This window comes from Mauremys reevesii, linkage group 7 (assembly GCF_016161935.1).
Source record: "Mauremys reevesii isolate NIE-2019 linkage group 7, ASM1616193v1, whole genome shotgun sequence".
In the NCBI taxonomy this organism is placed as follows: Eukaryota; Metazoa; Chordata; order Testudines; family Geoemydidae; genus Mauremys; species Mauremys reevesii.
In genome coordinates, this window is record NC_052629.1 from 34,415,685 (window position 1) to 34,432,359 (window position 16,675).

At 39.6% G+C, this 16,675-nt stretch overlaps 1 protein-coding gene across 3 annotated transcripts in view; it reads right to left on the minus strand.

Annotated features, from left to right (window-relative positions):
* Positions 1 to 224: 224 nt before the first annotated feature.
* MINPP1 (multiple inositol-polyphosphate phosphatase 1) overlaps positions 225 to 16,675 on the minus strand; it is a 42,085-nt gene continuing 25,634 nt past the window's right edge. Inside the window, exons 5-6 of one of the 3 annotated variants that reach the window (XR_005582997.1) lie at positions 1,251 to 6,117; positions 225 to 866 (exon numbers count right to left, since the gene is read on the minus strand). Coding sequence is in view for 2 of the 3 variants with exons in the window: in XM_039482219.1 (XP_039338153.1) it covers positions 5,718 to 6,117 (400 nt within the window). In the remaining variant the exon portion in view is untranslated. Of the gene's footprint in view, positions 6,118 to 7,033; positions 7,115 to 16,675 lie in introns of all 3 variants that reach the window. The other 2 variants (XM_039482220.1, XM_039482219.1) reach the window with 2 other exon arrangements.

A 16,675-nucleotide genomic window follows, 5' to 3' on the forward strand; every position in this document is an offset into this window, starting at 1 on the left:
TTTCCTTCCGTAACTGCAAAATCAATAATGCTCCTTGAAGAGTTGTTCATCATGCAGGAAATGTAAAGTAAACTGAAGTAAAATTCTCAGCAATTGTGGTTTAATACAGACTAAAAATCATAAGGCGGCAAAAATAGCTCTTTAAACAGAAAATAAAAATGAACTTATTGAATGTTGCTATGTAATCATCGTTGAGTTGATGCACAAGAGCTGCTACACTGATGAAAACAAAAGGAAATTAAACTTTAATGGAATAGAAATAGCATGTTTATTTACAGTGAGACGATACACATGTTCAGGGTTTAAGTCTACTGAAGAAAAATATTTCTCACAATATTTATATTTCCATAGTGCCTAGGAGCCTTAGTCATGGAGCAAGACTCCACTGTGTTAAGTGCTATACAAACACAGATGTTAAGTGTCAAATTTCTGGGAATACAAATGACAAGAGCAAGAAAACTACTCATTTTTCCTTAAGACATTATTGTAATTATTTTAAGAGACTGGCTTCTGTCATGATTAGGGCCATACCAAATTCACAGCTGTGAAAAACATGTCACGGACCACGCAATCAGACCTCTCCTGTGAAATCTAGCTATTGGAGGCAAGGGGCGGGGGGGGGAAGAACAGCTGGGAGTTCCCAAGCCCGGGGCTCCTGCCAGGCCTCCGGCTCCAGCATAAAACAGGAACAGGACTTGCTCTTCCCCTGCACAGCCGCTTGGGGAAGGCGGGGGGCGGGGAAATGAGACCCACCTCTGGGTACCTACCCCAGCTGCAGGAAGCTCCAGGACTGGGCAGCTGTAGAAAGTTGATGGAGGTGGGGCTGATCTCCCCTGTGCTGCTGAGAGCACTCCAGCCAGGGGCTCCTAGCTGCTAGTTCTGGCCAGGTTGGGGAGGCAAGACTTGCTCTTCCCCTGCAGGGCCACACTCAAGGGCAGGGGTGGGGGAAATCAGACCCACCTCCAGGTACCTACCCTGTGATGCTGGGAGCACTGATCTTCCCGGTGCTGCTGGGAGCACCCTGCAGCCAGGGATGGTACCCGCCTCAATTTCCAGCAACCTCCTGTGGCTACAGGAAGCTCCGGGGCTGCTGCCCAGTCCTGGAGCTTCCTGCAGCCGCAGGAGATACCTAGAAGCAGATCTGATCTGCCCCGAGTGTGGCTGTGCTGAGGAAGAGCAAGTCCTGCCCCTCCCCAACCTGGCCACAACTAGCAACTAGGAGCCCCTGGCTGGGGCACTGCCAGCAGCACCGGGAAGATCAGACCCATCTCCACCTCTAGGAACCTCCTGCAGCTGCAGGAAGCTCTGGGGGTGCTGCCTTCAGAGCCCAGAAGTGAGGGTGGCAATCCCATGACCCCCTTACAACAGCTTTGCAACCTCTCCACAATCTCTCCTTTGGATCAGGGCCCCCACCCCGTTACAACACCATGAAATTTCAAATGTAAACCTGTGAAAACATGGAATTGACTAATTTTCAAATCCTATGGCTTTGAAATTGACCAGAATGGACTGTGAATTTGGAAGGGCCCTAGTCATGATAGTTATTTATTCTAATTCTTTAATTTGCATTTCACTCCTTTAAGTTGTGTATCAGAAATATTAATATAGTCTGTTAGACATTTAATTTGGAATACTATTATCCTTTCAAATAAGACCTCATAAAGATCAGTTAATACAATGCACTCTAAAATAGAAATTGAAAAATAAAGTTATTGGTTAATATTTAGGTCATGTACATCAACCCCCACTTCAAGGCTTACATTAACCAGAGAAAGAAATCAATGTTATTATGCAAATATCAAATTTCAAATAAAGAAGTTACTAACTGTATTTGCAGGAGATTGCAGAACTTGCCAGAGACCCTCGTGTAGTTACTGTTGCTGACAGAGCTTCTGAGATAGATCTCTATTTACCAAATAGGGTGAGACTTTTCATACTTCATAGTACTAAAAGGTTTAGCCAGAGCCAATTATTTTCATCCAAGCATCTACAGTACCATGGCAAATATATACCATGTAGAGCAAAAAATATTGGACATCTTTATGTTAGTCAGAATTACAGCATTGAGATTCACTGTTTATCATGAAAAATTAAGAGGTGGTCAGCTAAAAGATGCCTGAAAGATTGCTCTAGCTTCAAACTATTCTTAGTAAAGACTGTTTCAAATATTTAATAGTAGCATTAAATATAACAGATCCAATGTTGTACTCAGAGTATTTTTGATTGCAGAATGATTGCAAATTAAAGCTTCATCTGATAAGTAAAACATACCTACAGTGTTACTTTTTTTTAATAGTAAAATCTTGGCAAAGTAAATTAGTTTTGCTCATATCTGTCCAGAAACAAGGAGTACCTTGCATCAGCACAGTTAAGGTCTCAAATGCAGAACTTAGAAAGCTTGCCAAAGGAAAAAGATTACTCAAGTTATAGTGAATACTGTGGGATTAAGGTTCCAATCATGCAGCTGACCACAAGGCAAAGCAGTCTATCTGTGCATTGCTGATAGCAGGACTAGTGCCCAACTCTGTAATGGAGCACGCTTACCATCTTTTTTAGTTTCCTTTTTCATTTAATATACAGCAAGTTTATTTTAAATTTACTAGGTTACACTAAAATAACCCAAACCAAGTTAAAATCTTAAGGAGCAGTTACAATGTTCATGTAGTACATTTTCAAAATATGCATTTGCATCTGTAACCTTTTACTAGAATTTGCAAAATTATATCCTCTGTCTGAAATAATCAGCTCCAAAAACATACATTTGATTATGCCAAACAAATAACTCAAGCTACAGTTTCCCAAAACACCTTACACGTAATACAACAGAACCAAACTTGCACAATTTCAATTATTCAAACTGATTTTCTGCCCAGCACATTGACTCACTGGCAGACACTACTGAATTGTCCTCCGCTGAAAAAGAGAACCTCTCTCTGCTTTCCCTTACGCATGCCAAAAAACACCCCCATGCACTACAGTGGATGGGACTACTCAATAGTACCTCCATCTTGGAGCAAATTTAAGTGAATGAGAAAGGTAGCTGCTTTAGTTATAGGAGGCTTATGTCCAATGGGTTTGTGTATAGACTCTAGTTTTGTCATCTTAGCCCATTTAATAAACTTCATGGGTGAAATCTTGGCTCCTAGAAGTGGAAAAAACTTCCATCGACTTCAGTGGGGCCAACATTTCACCCCATAAGGTTCAAAACCAGAACATATTCTCATTAAAACAAGGTGACTCATTCCTGGAAATAGAAGATTATTTGTTTCAGGGTGGCTTTTCATGACTCCTTCTGTTTACTTTGTATTTAAACTAGGTGTGTTTAGAAAAAGTTTAATTCTTCATAGCTTTTCTCCCCACTTGCTCCTACAGTAAAGCCCATAAGAATGACTATTATGAAAATGATTATGACAGTAAACTGAAGTCATATACTACTATAGCTTCAATATAGGACCAAGCAAGAGAAAAAGCTGAGATGAAGATGGACATAAAACAGAAAAGGTCATATAAATATTGACAGAGTTCATTTCTTTGCCACATTTGCTTTAGTATGAATGCCGTTCCTTATCCATCCTATCAGTACTTGATTCACTTAAAAAATAACTGCAGTGATTTAGCATTACTAAGGTACTAATATTTCACTAAGAATGTATTGAATACTTTTCCAAATGTTTAGAAATACCCACCATTTTAGTAATTCCATTTAGGGACAAACCATTATCCCTTAATTGATATTGTCATATTTATAATACACCACTGTACTGCCCAGTATAATGCTAAGCCTTGTAAAACAGATCAAAACTATAAACATATAGGTATGGTTCCATTAAAAAGTATTAAAATCAAATGGATTTCAACATTATTTTGAGTTCAAATTTTATATTCCAAAAAGTTATTTTATCATCTGATTTGACCTTACTCATTCAATTAACCAATATGACTTGTGACTACATGAGCAAAATTTTCAAGAGCACCTAAGTGAAACATGGCGGTTTCACTTTGAATTTTACTCCTTAGAAATTCGCAACTATTTGAGTTTCATTGGTTTCTAATGGATCTTGACATTTCTCAATCTGATCTGCCTAATGAGACAACCATGATAATGGTTTCTATTTGACTGTTTTCATTATCTGTATTCTATTTCAGAGACTTATTCTTTGTAATTAGCTGCATTTTTTATATTACATTAAAATTTTCTTTACAGTATCTCACATTTTTCATAGGCAAATAATCCTACTGTAATACAGGTACAATCTTCTTTAAAAATTAGCAATACTGCACTCAGGGAACAAGTAGTCCATTCTTTTAGAATAAAAATCCTGTTTGAAGGATTGGCTGGCACATAGGTAGGGGGTACATCTCCACTGCACTTGGGAGTGTGCTTCCTAGCTCAGGTAGACAGACCATGTCAGCTCTCCTCAAGCTGCACGGAAAAAAACAGCAGTGTAGCTGGAGGCAGCACAGGTGGTAGCTTGGGCTAGCCAAACGTGTATGAACCCAGGATGTCCAGTGGGTTAGAACTCAGGTGGTTGGCCCGAGCTGCCACCCAAGCTATTCTTGGCTACACTGCTGTTTAGCACGCTAGCTCAAGTGGAACTACCGTACGTCTGTCGACTCAAGCAGGGAAGGACACTCCCAGTTGCATAGTAGACATACCCAAAAAAGCCCAAGCTTTTGGCTAGCACTGATAGCATTTGGTTCCAGAACAACAGTAAAAATCTCTGCCTGATAGTTATAAGACTATAATATCACCACCACTTGTCAGAGGATGAGGAAATCCAGTCTGAATGGGGCCAAACATGCAATATTTGTATGCCTTAACCTGAACAGTTAAACAAAAACAGTATGAAGTTGAAGGAGATCTATAAGGCTGGCAGAGGACTGGTACATCTTCCAGAGCAATGGCCACTACACGGCTTCAGAAAATTCAGGACACGTTTCCCTCAGTGACCAATTATCTCTGGCAGGTAGGCTGAAGGCGGCTTTATACCATGGAAATTCAACCCCCTGCATCTTTTTGGGTGGATAATACCCATGGGGGCACTATCCAAGGAAGCTGCTATGCTCAGAAGAGTGCAGGAATTAGAATCATGGCTGACTCCTGCCTAGACACTGGTTGGGGAGAAAGCACTTTGTGCCCTTTCCTTCTTGAACCCTGGAATGGCAGCCAACATCTAGCTGTAAAAGTAAGCAAATAGGAGAGGGTCAATTTATGCCTGTGACATCAGAGGAACACTAAGAAACAGAAGGAAGGATAGAGTGAGGGAGACAGATCAGAGGGAAATGCCATCAGTTCCACTAAGTGCCATTCTGGTAAGCTAAAGTGCCCTGGTCCTCTAAACCTATCTACTATGCAAGCTCAAACACCAGGAATAATATAAATAATTATATATTAATGCATATAAATGTATAAATATACTTTACCTTGCATCTTCATATTTGTAACAAATGCTTATCCCAACAACCAGGTTAATTAAAGAAATTATTTTCAAAATTGTGCTCATGCAATAGAGACAATATATACTTAGACTTTTAAGAAATCCCTGAATTAAGACATAGGAATAAGCATTTATTATTAGTTTGGAGATGTAAGATAAGAATGTGAATATATGAGCAGGAAATAAAAAAACAACACTGATGAGAAACACTTGTTCACCAAACATACCAAACTGCATACCAGAAATCAATTTCCATGATATTTGCTCTATTCTTCTCCCTCAAAGTTCATCAGTGGAAGTATTATTAGTTTTTGATAATTCACATTCTTCACTGAAGTGGCAGTTTTGAAGGATGTCCTTATAATAGTTCTTCAGATCTGTGTACAGAGAGACAGTTTCCTCCGAGTGAGGAAATGGCAGCAGCTTTTCATTCAACAGTATCTGTACTTGGTACTCCTCCTCAGGGGTCTTAGCTTGGTCACAGTGATAGAGCACAAATATCAGGTTTGAGGCATAAGGCACAATGCGACCACTACGAAACTTCCGATGCATTTGTTTTTTGTAATTGTTAGCAGTAAGGGGCTCCTCATCCTTGAAGAAACCCATTAGAGCAAGCAGTGGCTGAAGGGTCTCTGCATGTCCAAATTGCAGGATTACAGGTGAAGAAATGGGCATGGAACTAGAAAACATAAAAGTGAAGAATAAGCAAGATACCAGTAGTCATCTGTGTTTAAAAGCAAACACTAGTGTACCGTACAGTTGTTAGCAAAGAATAGATTACTTTAAACATTTGTTTTACACTGGCGTTTACTAAAAACACGTTTGGAAACAAAGGTGTCCAACTATCTGAGACACACTTATTTTAAAAAAAATTTAAAATGTATTTTGTAACAAAACTGTAATTGTGCTTTTAAAAAAATTATTAGCTGTATGTTACCTGTTATAGTACTATTACTATCAATTAATTGCTAAGTAGTAACCTGAAGTCTTAGTACACAAACAAAATTACAACATATTTGGCATTATGGAAATATTCAGATGACTGAAATATTAGTATAGATGGGCATAGCCTGTTCAGAAAGGACAGGCACGGAAAAAAGAGAGGAGGGTTGCATTACACTTGCTCTGATGTCTGGTGAAAAGCAAACCTGTTGAAAAGCTCTTGGTGAAGATAAAAAGGGGGTGGGGGGGGAAAAAGACAGGGACAATGTCATGGTAGGGATCTACTATAAGGCCACCAAATCAGGAGGAAGAAGTGGATCAAGCATTTTTAGAATAAACAATAGAAGTATCCAAAGCACAGGACCTAGTGATACTGAAGGACATTGGCTGCCCAAATATTTGTTGAAAAAAATATATGGCAGGACACAGATTTCCCAGCAAGTTTTTAGAATGTACTGCAGACAGCAATTTTGTTTCAGAGGTAGAGGAAGTAAATAGGGGCTGGTTATTTTAGATTTTATTCTGACAAATAGGGGGGACTGGTTGAGAATCTGAAGGTCAAAAGCAACTTGTGTTAAAGTGAACACACAAAAAACCACAAGAGTTTGTGATTCTGAGGAAAGAGTGAGAGGAGCAGAATAAAAATATCTGACCATGAAAATCAGGGAACTGGTAGGCATGGTCGCATGGGCCAGAAATCTATGGAAAAAGGAGTCCAGGAGAGATGCCAGTTTCTAAGAGAGACACAACAATAAATACACAACAGCAAATTGTCCCAAGGTGGAGGAAAGATAAAAACAACAGTAAGAACAATGACTATATCGGGTGCTTTTTAATAACTTGAAAGTCAAAGCAATTGTACAAACTGGAAACAAGGACAAGAACATACAAGGGAAAGTACAAAATAATAGCACAAAACATGTAGGGGCAAAACTGTAACTGAGTTACAACTAGCCAGGAACATAAAAGATAAAATGAAAGTCCATTACCTATCGGGAAAGGAAAGCAAACAACAGATGACAGAGAAACTGAAGCGTTTAATGCCTATTTCACTTTATTCTTCACTAAAAAGGTTAATTATGACCACATGTGAAACACAATTAATATTGACAAAGGGGAACAATCTTGGGTCAAAACAGGTTAAAGAGTACTTGGATAAATTAGATGTATTCAGGCTGGCAGGGACAGACAAAGTACACCCTACAGTACTTAAAGGAACTAGCTAAAGTAATCGCTGAATCTTTAGCGATTATGTTTGAAAACTCATGGAGTATGACTGAGGTCTTAGAGTACTAGTTAGGGGAAAACAGTACCCATCTTTACAAAGGGGGAACAGAGAGGACCCAGGGGATTATAGGCCAGTTGGTCTAACTTTGATACCCAGAAAGATACTGGTACAAATTATTAAACAATCAATGTGTTCAAACCTAGTGGATACGGTGATAAGTAATAGCCAATATGGGTATGTCAAGAACAAACCATGTCAAAGCAACCTAGTTTCCTTCTTTGATAGGGTAACCAGCCTAGTGGCTGAGGAGGAAGCAGTAAACATGATAAATCTTGATTTTAGTAACGCTTTTGACACAATCCCACATGACATTTGCAGAAGCAAACTAGGGAAATACACAGTCTAGATTAAATTACTATCAAGTGGGTGCATAACTGGTTGAAAGACAGTTCTTAAAGAGTAGTTATCAGTGGTTCGATGACACACTAGGACGACATTACTAGGGGGCCTCAGAGGGTGGGCCCAGTAGTATTCAATATTTTCATTAATGACTCAGATGAAAGAGTAGAGAGTATGCTTATAAAATCTGCAGATAACACCTAGCTAGGAGGGGATGCAAGCACTTTGGAAGACACAATTAGAATTAAAAATGACCTTCACAAATTGGAAAATTGGTCTAAAATCAACAAAATGAAATTCAATAAAGACAAGTGCAAAGTACTATACTTAGGAAGGAAAAACACAATGCACAATATACAAAAACAGGGAAGACCTGGCCAGGCAACTGTACTACAGAAAAGGATCTGGGGTTATAGTGGATCACAAATTGAGTATGAGGGGGGGGATATACCGGTCTTCAAATATGTAAAAGGTTATTATAAAGAGGATGATGATCAATTGTTCTCCGTGTCCCTGGAGACGGAGCAATTCTGGTACAGTAAGCCATTCAGAACTTCTAAATGCTATGACAAATATATAGGAATAAAGGGCAAATTAGTGCTAAGGTATAAATTATGTTAATTGCACAAATTAGCACTTCACGTGAATAAACCACATCAAATGGACAACTAGTAATTGACTTAGTTTTCAGAAAGGGAAAATCAGGTTAGATATTAGGAAAAACTTTTAATTACAAGGGTAGAGAAACACTGGAAAACTTTACTTAGGCAGGTTGTAGAATCTCCATCACTGGAGGCTTTTAAGACCAGGTTAAACAAACACCTATCAGCAATGGTTTAGGTATACTTAATCCTGCCTCAGCATTGATAGATCACCATATCACTTCTTGAGGTCCCTTGCAGCCCTACATATCTATGATTTATCGCAATGCAATATAAATATGCAGAAACAGGTCAAGAAGAATTGAACTGTATGCATCCATATGATATATGAAGATTTCCCTCAGATCTTCCATGCAAATTGTCAGGTTCAACCTCTTCCTTCTCAAAGTTAGCTAAAGTGTCTAATCGCAAGCTAAGAACTTGGATATGAACTGTAAGACAAATTTTGGGATCGTATTCCTTCCTCCCCCAGCAGAAACCCTGGGAAGAAGCAGACAAGCAGGAAACTGCTGTAATGTAAGCTTTATGGAGTCTTATGTAAGTGGAGTTCCCTTACAATGACTGAGTTTGGGAGATTATGGGATGGAGACACAGAGAAGGCACCTATCTCTATCTGTTGCAAAATAGAACATCAAAATTGCTCTCCATCATGAGACTCGTGTGTTGAAAAATGCACTCAAATTTCTGCCAAAACTTTAACACATTGTTATTAACCCTAAACAATCGAAAACATGATGCACAGAAGAAATAAGACACAATGTTTCTGGATGGCCAATATAGCTGTCACTATATTTTGTTATGATGAATGTGGATTATTAAAATGACAATGCTTGGTTCTTCATTACAATGTGTAATTAAAGTAATCTGGGGGAGCTGTGACTAGGGTCTCTTGGTTTTGGCCATTTGCTTATTTTAGGGAAAAAAGCAAAGATTGTTTAGCAAAGTAATACAACTTGTATTTAAGATACTGTTCTTCTTCAAATACCCTAGATAAATACTTAAGACAGCTCAGCATTTTAAATGACTGCGCATTTTAAATCACCTCATGTTTTAGAGTTAATCCAAGGGATAGCACCCAGGACTACGTAATAAAGCCTGCAAGTTGCAATCATCTTGAAGCTGGCAAGCTTTAAGGTTTCAAAACAGCAATTCTGGTACAGTAAGCCATTCAGAACTTCTAAATGCTATGACAAATATATAGGAATAAAGGGCAAATTAGTGCTAAGGTATAAATTATGTTAATTGCACAAATTTATTAGCACTTCACGTGAATAAACCACATCAAACGGCAATAAAATTCAAGCGTGTCTTTTGACGTTATGACTTAAGTGTGAACTTCAAATCACATTGCAGCAAACAAATTCATAGTCTTAAAAAAGGTATATTTCTTCCTTGGTGCAGTATAACCACCACAGGATTATCTACTTTACACACTGGAAAAAAAACAACATATATCCATAATATCAGATTCTGTGATCATGTATCATGCTACAAAAAGGGGAATTATGTTTAGCTCACTGCAGCCATTCACAACTACTACCACCACCAAGGAAACATTTGGTTTTCTTGCACATGCTACTGCCTTATTCTCTCTCTACTTTCATTATGCAGAGACATCATGCACATTTTCTAACTGAAGGCTGGATTGTGACCAGGATGCATGGAACTTTTCCACCTTAGCACATCTGTAAAGATTCTTAGCACATCTGCAAAGGGCTCAGGCACAGTCATAATGAGCAGCATAGGTTCTGCTCTGTGATAAAACTCCTGAGGACACTAGATAGCCAAAAAGAACACACCATCTCAAGAGTAGGAAAATAAGAACCAACCATAAAAGGAGCTAAAAAAAAAAATCTAGATGGAAGGAAGATTGGCAATGTCCACTTTACAATTGTATCTGCCAGTCTCTCACAGACTTACAGGACCAGCAGCTAGAGGAGGATGCTAGAAAAGACTCTGTAAAAGACAAAAACAAAAAAGTGAACCCAAGAAGTGAGAGAAGGTACTATAGCTTTTTCCAAGGGCCATGAATGTAGGTGGAAGATGTCCACACTGATATGAAACTGGATAATGTCCAGCACCAGTGAGTTAATTCAAGTCCTCCCAAAAAAATGGAACGAAGAATTCACAGCGATGTGCACCTACATACATACTTGAAAGTAGATCATTAGGGAGTCAATTTCCCCACTGTGAAGACTGCCACCATAATGACAAGACACTGCTGATTTCCTTAAAGGAGTTATTTATACAACGCTGTATAAATATATGTACTATAAATGTAAATTAACCCTGTTTAAGCAAATCTAACCATGGTTCAGAACTATACAAAATGGTATCTATATATCTTATGATCAATAGTTTAATAAAGCTAGAACCAAAAATGTTATTAACAATTCTTTCTATGCACTGTCTAGCAGCATGAGCACAGAATTCAGTTCATGAGCCAACTGGAATCTTGGCTGACTTCTGGGGTCATGAGTTTAACCTCTGCAGAAGTTTCTCCACCTGTAAAATGGTAATAATTCCTACTCTATATACTACCTTTAATAAGCAATAAGGTGTACACATGCTGAATGGGAAAATTATGTCCTAAGTGCCAAAAATCACTTCCAGCTACACAGATAGACAGCAGCTCAGGAGAAATGCTGTCTTCTATCACACAGATTGAAACTTTGTTCCCTAGAAATCATGGGTAAGCTCTCCCCCTTTGTCAGGTGCAGCAGTCCTCCTCCACAGATCAGCTCCTTATTTTCAAGAAAGACAAAGTCCTATTGACACCATCTGCAGAGTTTTCCATTGACCTCCAGGGTGTGTCCAACCTTACCTGGGCCTTTACCCTCAATTGGAAGGACTGATGAGACCACCACCTGCGTACCCGATTCCTTGCAGTCACTACTGCTCTGATCAGTTAGACCGGACAGTATCATTGGTGCCCACATGGGATGAGTAACATGGAGTAGTGGTCAGAAGGCCAGGCAAGCCTCAGCAACCTTTCCATGTAGCCTAGGATTTTGGCTCAAGGCAGAAGCCACATATTCTGGGATATCAGGTTGGCAGATGGATGCCTTCATCTCCCTCAGAAGGGAATCTCTGACCATCACAACCCTTCTTCCGAGTGCGATTTATATAGTTGTTAGATAATGGTGTGCACCTACACAGATAATTGCATTTAAAATCATCATAGGGATGGGAAATTCACCCCCATGCAAAATGCCAATAAAATGCCTATGTACTCCTGAACTGAAAATAAAGCACCAGGAGGGTATTCTTCATCCTCACAAATCCAATGACTTGCCTCTGATCATGTGTAGATGAAGTCCAGTAAATTATAAATACACGCTTTTTTGGTTGTAGCAGCTAAGATCATGATGCTGCAAACTGCTTCGTGTGGGTGAGCCCCTGTACCTCTACACAGCCCCAATGACTTTAATGGGGCACTATACTGGCATAAGTCCACAAGCACAAAGCCCCATTGCAAGGTTTGAGCTACACAGATTTACTGCAGAACTAAAATGAAAGTGCCCAGAAACAAGGCTAAAAATAGTGAAGCACCATCATGAAGTTTTTTCAACCCCAAAAAGATTTAGGAGGGACTTAACTGAAGTACTGAAGCTGATTAAATATGGATAACAAAATCTTAGACAAGAGAGATTGAAAAGGCCTATTAGATCATCTAAACCATCCCCATCCGACACAGGATCATTCCCTAATGCTCTATCTAGCTGAGTTTTAGATGTGCCAAAAAAAATGGGCTTCTACTACCAGAAGTTTGTTCAGATATTCAGTTTAGCTGTCCCGTTTTAATTATTTTAATATTCTCTGTATTACCCCGAACAATTCTTCCTTCTTTGTGTTTAACCTTTTAAATACTGAGTTTTTAGCATCTCACTTCTACCTTCCCATTCAACTACATGGATTTTGCTTCTTTTTTCCATCCCACAGCAACATTACCTTCTATTTATTTCCATTGATCTTTCTGATTCAGTTTGTCAATATCTTTCTGGTACTGAGGTGCCCAGAAAATAATACAACATATCAGGTTCTCTCTCCTAGTACAGAAAGCAGGACACATACAATACCTAAACAAAACCTGAAGGGAATACTCCATTCTCCAAAATAGTCTACATTAACCGTCCTATAATTCACCGGACAGTTCTGACAGACAAATGTATTTAAAATTTATCTTGGAGCATAGAGTACTTGTAAGTCTAAATTCAACTGAATTCCAGGCAGGCAACATCTCCTGTGTCCCTTTTAACCATGGAAACATTTTGTAATTCCATTCCCCAGTAATACAGCATGCCCCCAAATCAAGCTTCTCTAGCCAAATTTGTTCTTTATAAAACCACATTGCTTATTGCTCAGGATTTTATCCTGCAGATGACTAGGTCTGTCTCTGAATATTCATTCCATTATTATAAAGAGGCTGAAGTTCTATATATATACACACATACATATGTACACACACACACACACACACACGACAATAGAGGTCAGGATGACAACTTTCCTTTTTCAAGATCACAAAATTTGTTTCCCTCCATTTTCTGGTACTTTACTAGCTCTTTTTGACTCCCCATGATCTGGGATTGGATTGTGACGTGCCCCTTACCTCCGTGGAAGGGGCAGTACATAATTGTATCATCCTAGGAAGAACCCTGGTTCTTACTTTTTGCTGGAAGATATAAGTTACTGAAGTCCCACATGGGCTGCTCCCTCCTCACGCCAACTTGGCTTAGCTGGCCAGTGTGTTGTGGGAGAAAGGGGGAAGGGTCACTATGCATCTGCCACTCCCCTTCCCCCAAGTTCATGCAGCATCATCCCAGAGCCTATGCCTCCCCACGTGACCTCACCCTGTGACAGATCCAGGCCAGTGGGGTACAGGAGTCTGGTAGAGGGCAAATATACTGGTCACTGGATGAGTAGTTTTCTGTTCCCTGAGTGACCAGAGCAGGGGCTGCACTAGAGTAATCAGGAAGCTGCTAGAACCAATTAAGGCAGACAGGCTGATTAGAACACCTGCCGCCAATCAAGGCAGGCTAATCAGGGCACCTGGGTTTAAAAAGGAGCTCAATCCAGTCAGGTGGGTGGCTTGTGAGGAGCTGGGAGCAAGAAGCTGAGAGTGAGAGGGTGTGCTGCTGGAGGACTAAGGAGTACAAGCGTTATCAGACACCACGAGGAAGGTCCTGTGGTGAGAATAAAGAAGGTGTTTGGAGGAGGCCATGGGGAAGTAGCCCAGGGAGTTGTAGCTGTGACACAGCTGTTAGAGGAGGCACCATAGACAGCGGCAGTCCACAGGGCCCTGGGTTGGAACCCAGAGTAGAGGGCGGGCCCAGGTTCCCCCCAAACCTCCCAACTCCTGATCAGACACAGGAGGAGTTGACCCAGACTGTGGGTTCCACCAGACGGGAAGATCACTGAGGTGGGCAAATCTGCCAATAAGCGCAGGACCCACCAAGGTAGAGGAGGAACTTTGTGTCACACCCAAAATCATAAACCAAGCAGGCCCGTCAGGGAGTGGGGCTCAATCTTTTACTCTGTGTGGTCACATAATGGCAAGCAATAATCTTATCCTCAGAGGCTTCACTGGACAATGTACTTAGTATTCAAGAACACTCATCACCAGGACTGGCTCATGTGTTTAAGTTTTCCAAGCATTCCCTCACCTATTTTTAAAATCATTCTTATAAGGTTGTACATTTAAAAAATATGTTTCCTGTTAAAATGCTACTAAACAGTCCCATGCTCAGGCTACTAGACCCTACCATCTTTACCACCTCTGCTGCTGATACATCCTTTGGGACGGTGGTCCTTCAAACAGCTCTGCTCCCTGGATCCTCGCGCCATCCTCCTTCTTGAGTACAACTTGTCAGTTATCCACAGTAGAATACATATAGGGACCAGCACTCAAAGAAGAGGTTACTTACATTATAGTGACTGGGGGTTCTTCAAGATGTGTGGTCTCTCTCTGTATTCTGTTATCCACCCTCTTCCTCATCTGCTTTAGGCCATAGTTGGATTCACGGTACAGACAGGACTTGAGAGGCAATTGGCCCACTCCACTCTATCTGTTCAGTTGGAGGCACGAGGAAGGCAAGGACACAGGCGTGGGTCAATGCACACTGCTTAAAAAATTCTTCAACTCTTGGTGCGTCGATGTGTATCTCCACAGTGGAATACACAAAGATAAGCACTCAAAGTTATGACACAAGAGTTAAGAAAAAACTTCCAGTAGTGAAAATCTTTTCGTTGTCTAATTTGCCTTGAAATTTCCAGAAAAATTCTTTTATGATATAAAAATCACAAGCAAAATTTCAGGCATACCAGTATATTTTTGGCAAAGTTGTATGGGTGACATAGGGAAGGAAACAAATGCGACTTATCCTCAACTTCAACTAGCATTTCTCCCTAATTGCATATGAAACCTCCAAATGACATTTTAGAAAGCAGAAAGCATAAGAGGCTTATAGTGTCGGCCACAGTACACCAATTGTTCATTGCAGAGCGCTTAGATTTTAAATCTTAAAATCCTTAGTTATTTTCTATATAAGCAAACTATTGTTCTCTTATGGACCAGGAGTCACACTGTCACGAGGCCTCCTTAACAGTGACTTTCACTTAATCAACTGCCATTGAGAAATATGCTTCTTTAGAATTGCAAGTTAACACAAAAGTGTGAGCAATCAGAATTAAAAACTACTCAGCACAGAACTAACCTAACACCTGCTCATTGTCTTCTCTTACTAAAGCTGATATTTTATGCTCTATGAATGTTTAAACATCATCTTATTGGATAGATCAATTTACCTTTGAGACACCTGTTGCTGTTTTCTTCCCTGAAAACATCAATAACTTAACTCAAAAATAGATCTTTCCTTATAAACCATATTCATTGTTTATATATAATGGATCAAATGAAAATCCTCTACTTATGAAAACATAAGCCTTTGTATGAGAATGATCATGTGACTATTTCCTTAAATAAAGCTCTTAATGTTATATAACACACTGATCAGTTGTCCCCTAATTTTTGCAAGCTTGTTAAATCCAATTATCAACTGCTTCCATGACAAAGAAATAGTGCCTTTTCTTTAAAGTGTACTGACAACCAATAAAAGAGTTACAGACGCTCCCCGGGTTACGCAAACCCAACTTATGCAAACCCGCACTTATGGAAAAAGTTCTGTAAGCTTTTTTTGGTGTGTAATTGTAGGGTATACGTCCTTGACTTACGCAAAATTTCACTTATGCAAGGCGTTCCGGAATGGAATGGCTTGTATAAGTCGGAGAGCATCTGTATCTCCATAATTCTTAAGGAAATAGGTGACATGGGATAGGAAGCCACAGATCAACTGAAGCGGTTACATATTGCACATCTAATTATATTCAATTTTGGCCCTGCTCACAAAACAGAGTACCAGACTGCTACCCCTTGTGTTCATTTATCATGGCATCCAAAAGATGCATGCCATTTAATTCATACAGAAAGGGGAAAAAAGCAAACAATAGATTAACAGTATGGCCATTTCTGCAAAGCACAGAAGCACACAAAAATTATGTATCTTGTTCTTGGAGTAAGTTTTAAACTCAACCAAGCTATCTTACAATTAAAGCATAAAATCTGCAGGGTTTTACTGTCTAAATACAGTGATGCAAAGAAGTATTTCAACTTAGTTATGAATCCATATTTAATTACTGGCACACAAGTTTAGTCAAAAATATTGACGCAATTAAGAGATTATTGTGCAAAGGAGATCGCTCATTTTTTATAGTCAACCTTCTAACTATGCACTTGCACAACAGGGTAGGGGGTCTAAACATTGTTCTGTGTTTCCTCTGAAGAACCAACATAACGTTAAATCTAGATATTCTACACTTGCATCTTCAGTTGTCCTCACTTCATAACAGATGGAAAAATAACCCTATTAATTGAAAACATACTCCAACCAGTTCTCAAAACCAGTCTTTGGAATCCACGTCCATAGAATATTATGGGAAGGCTAGTT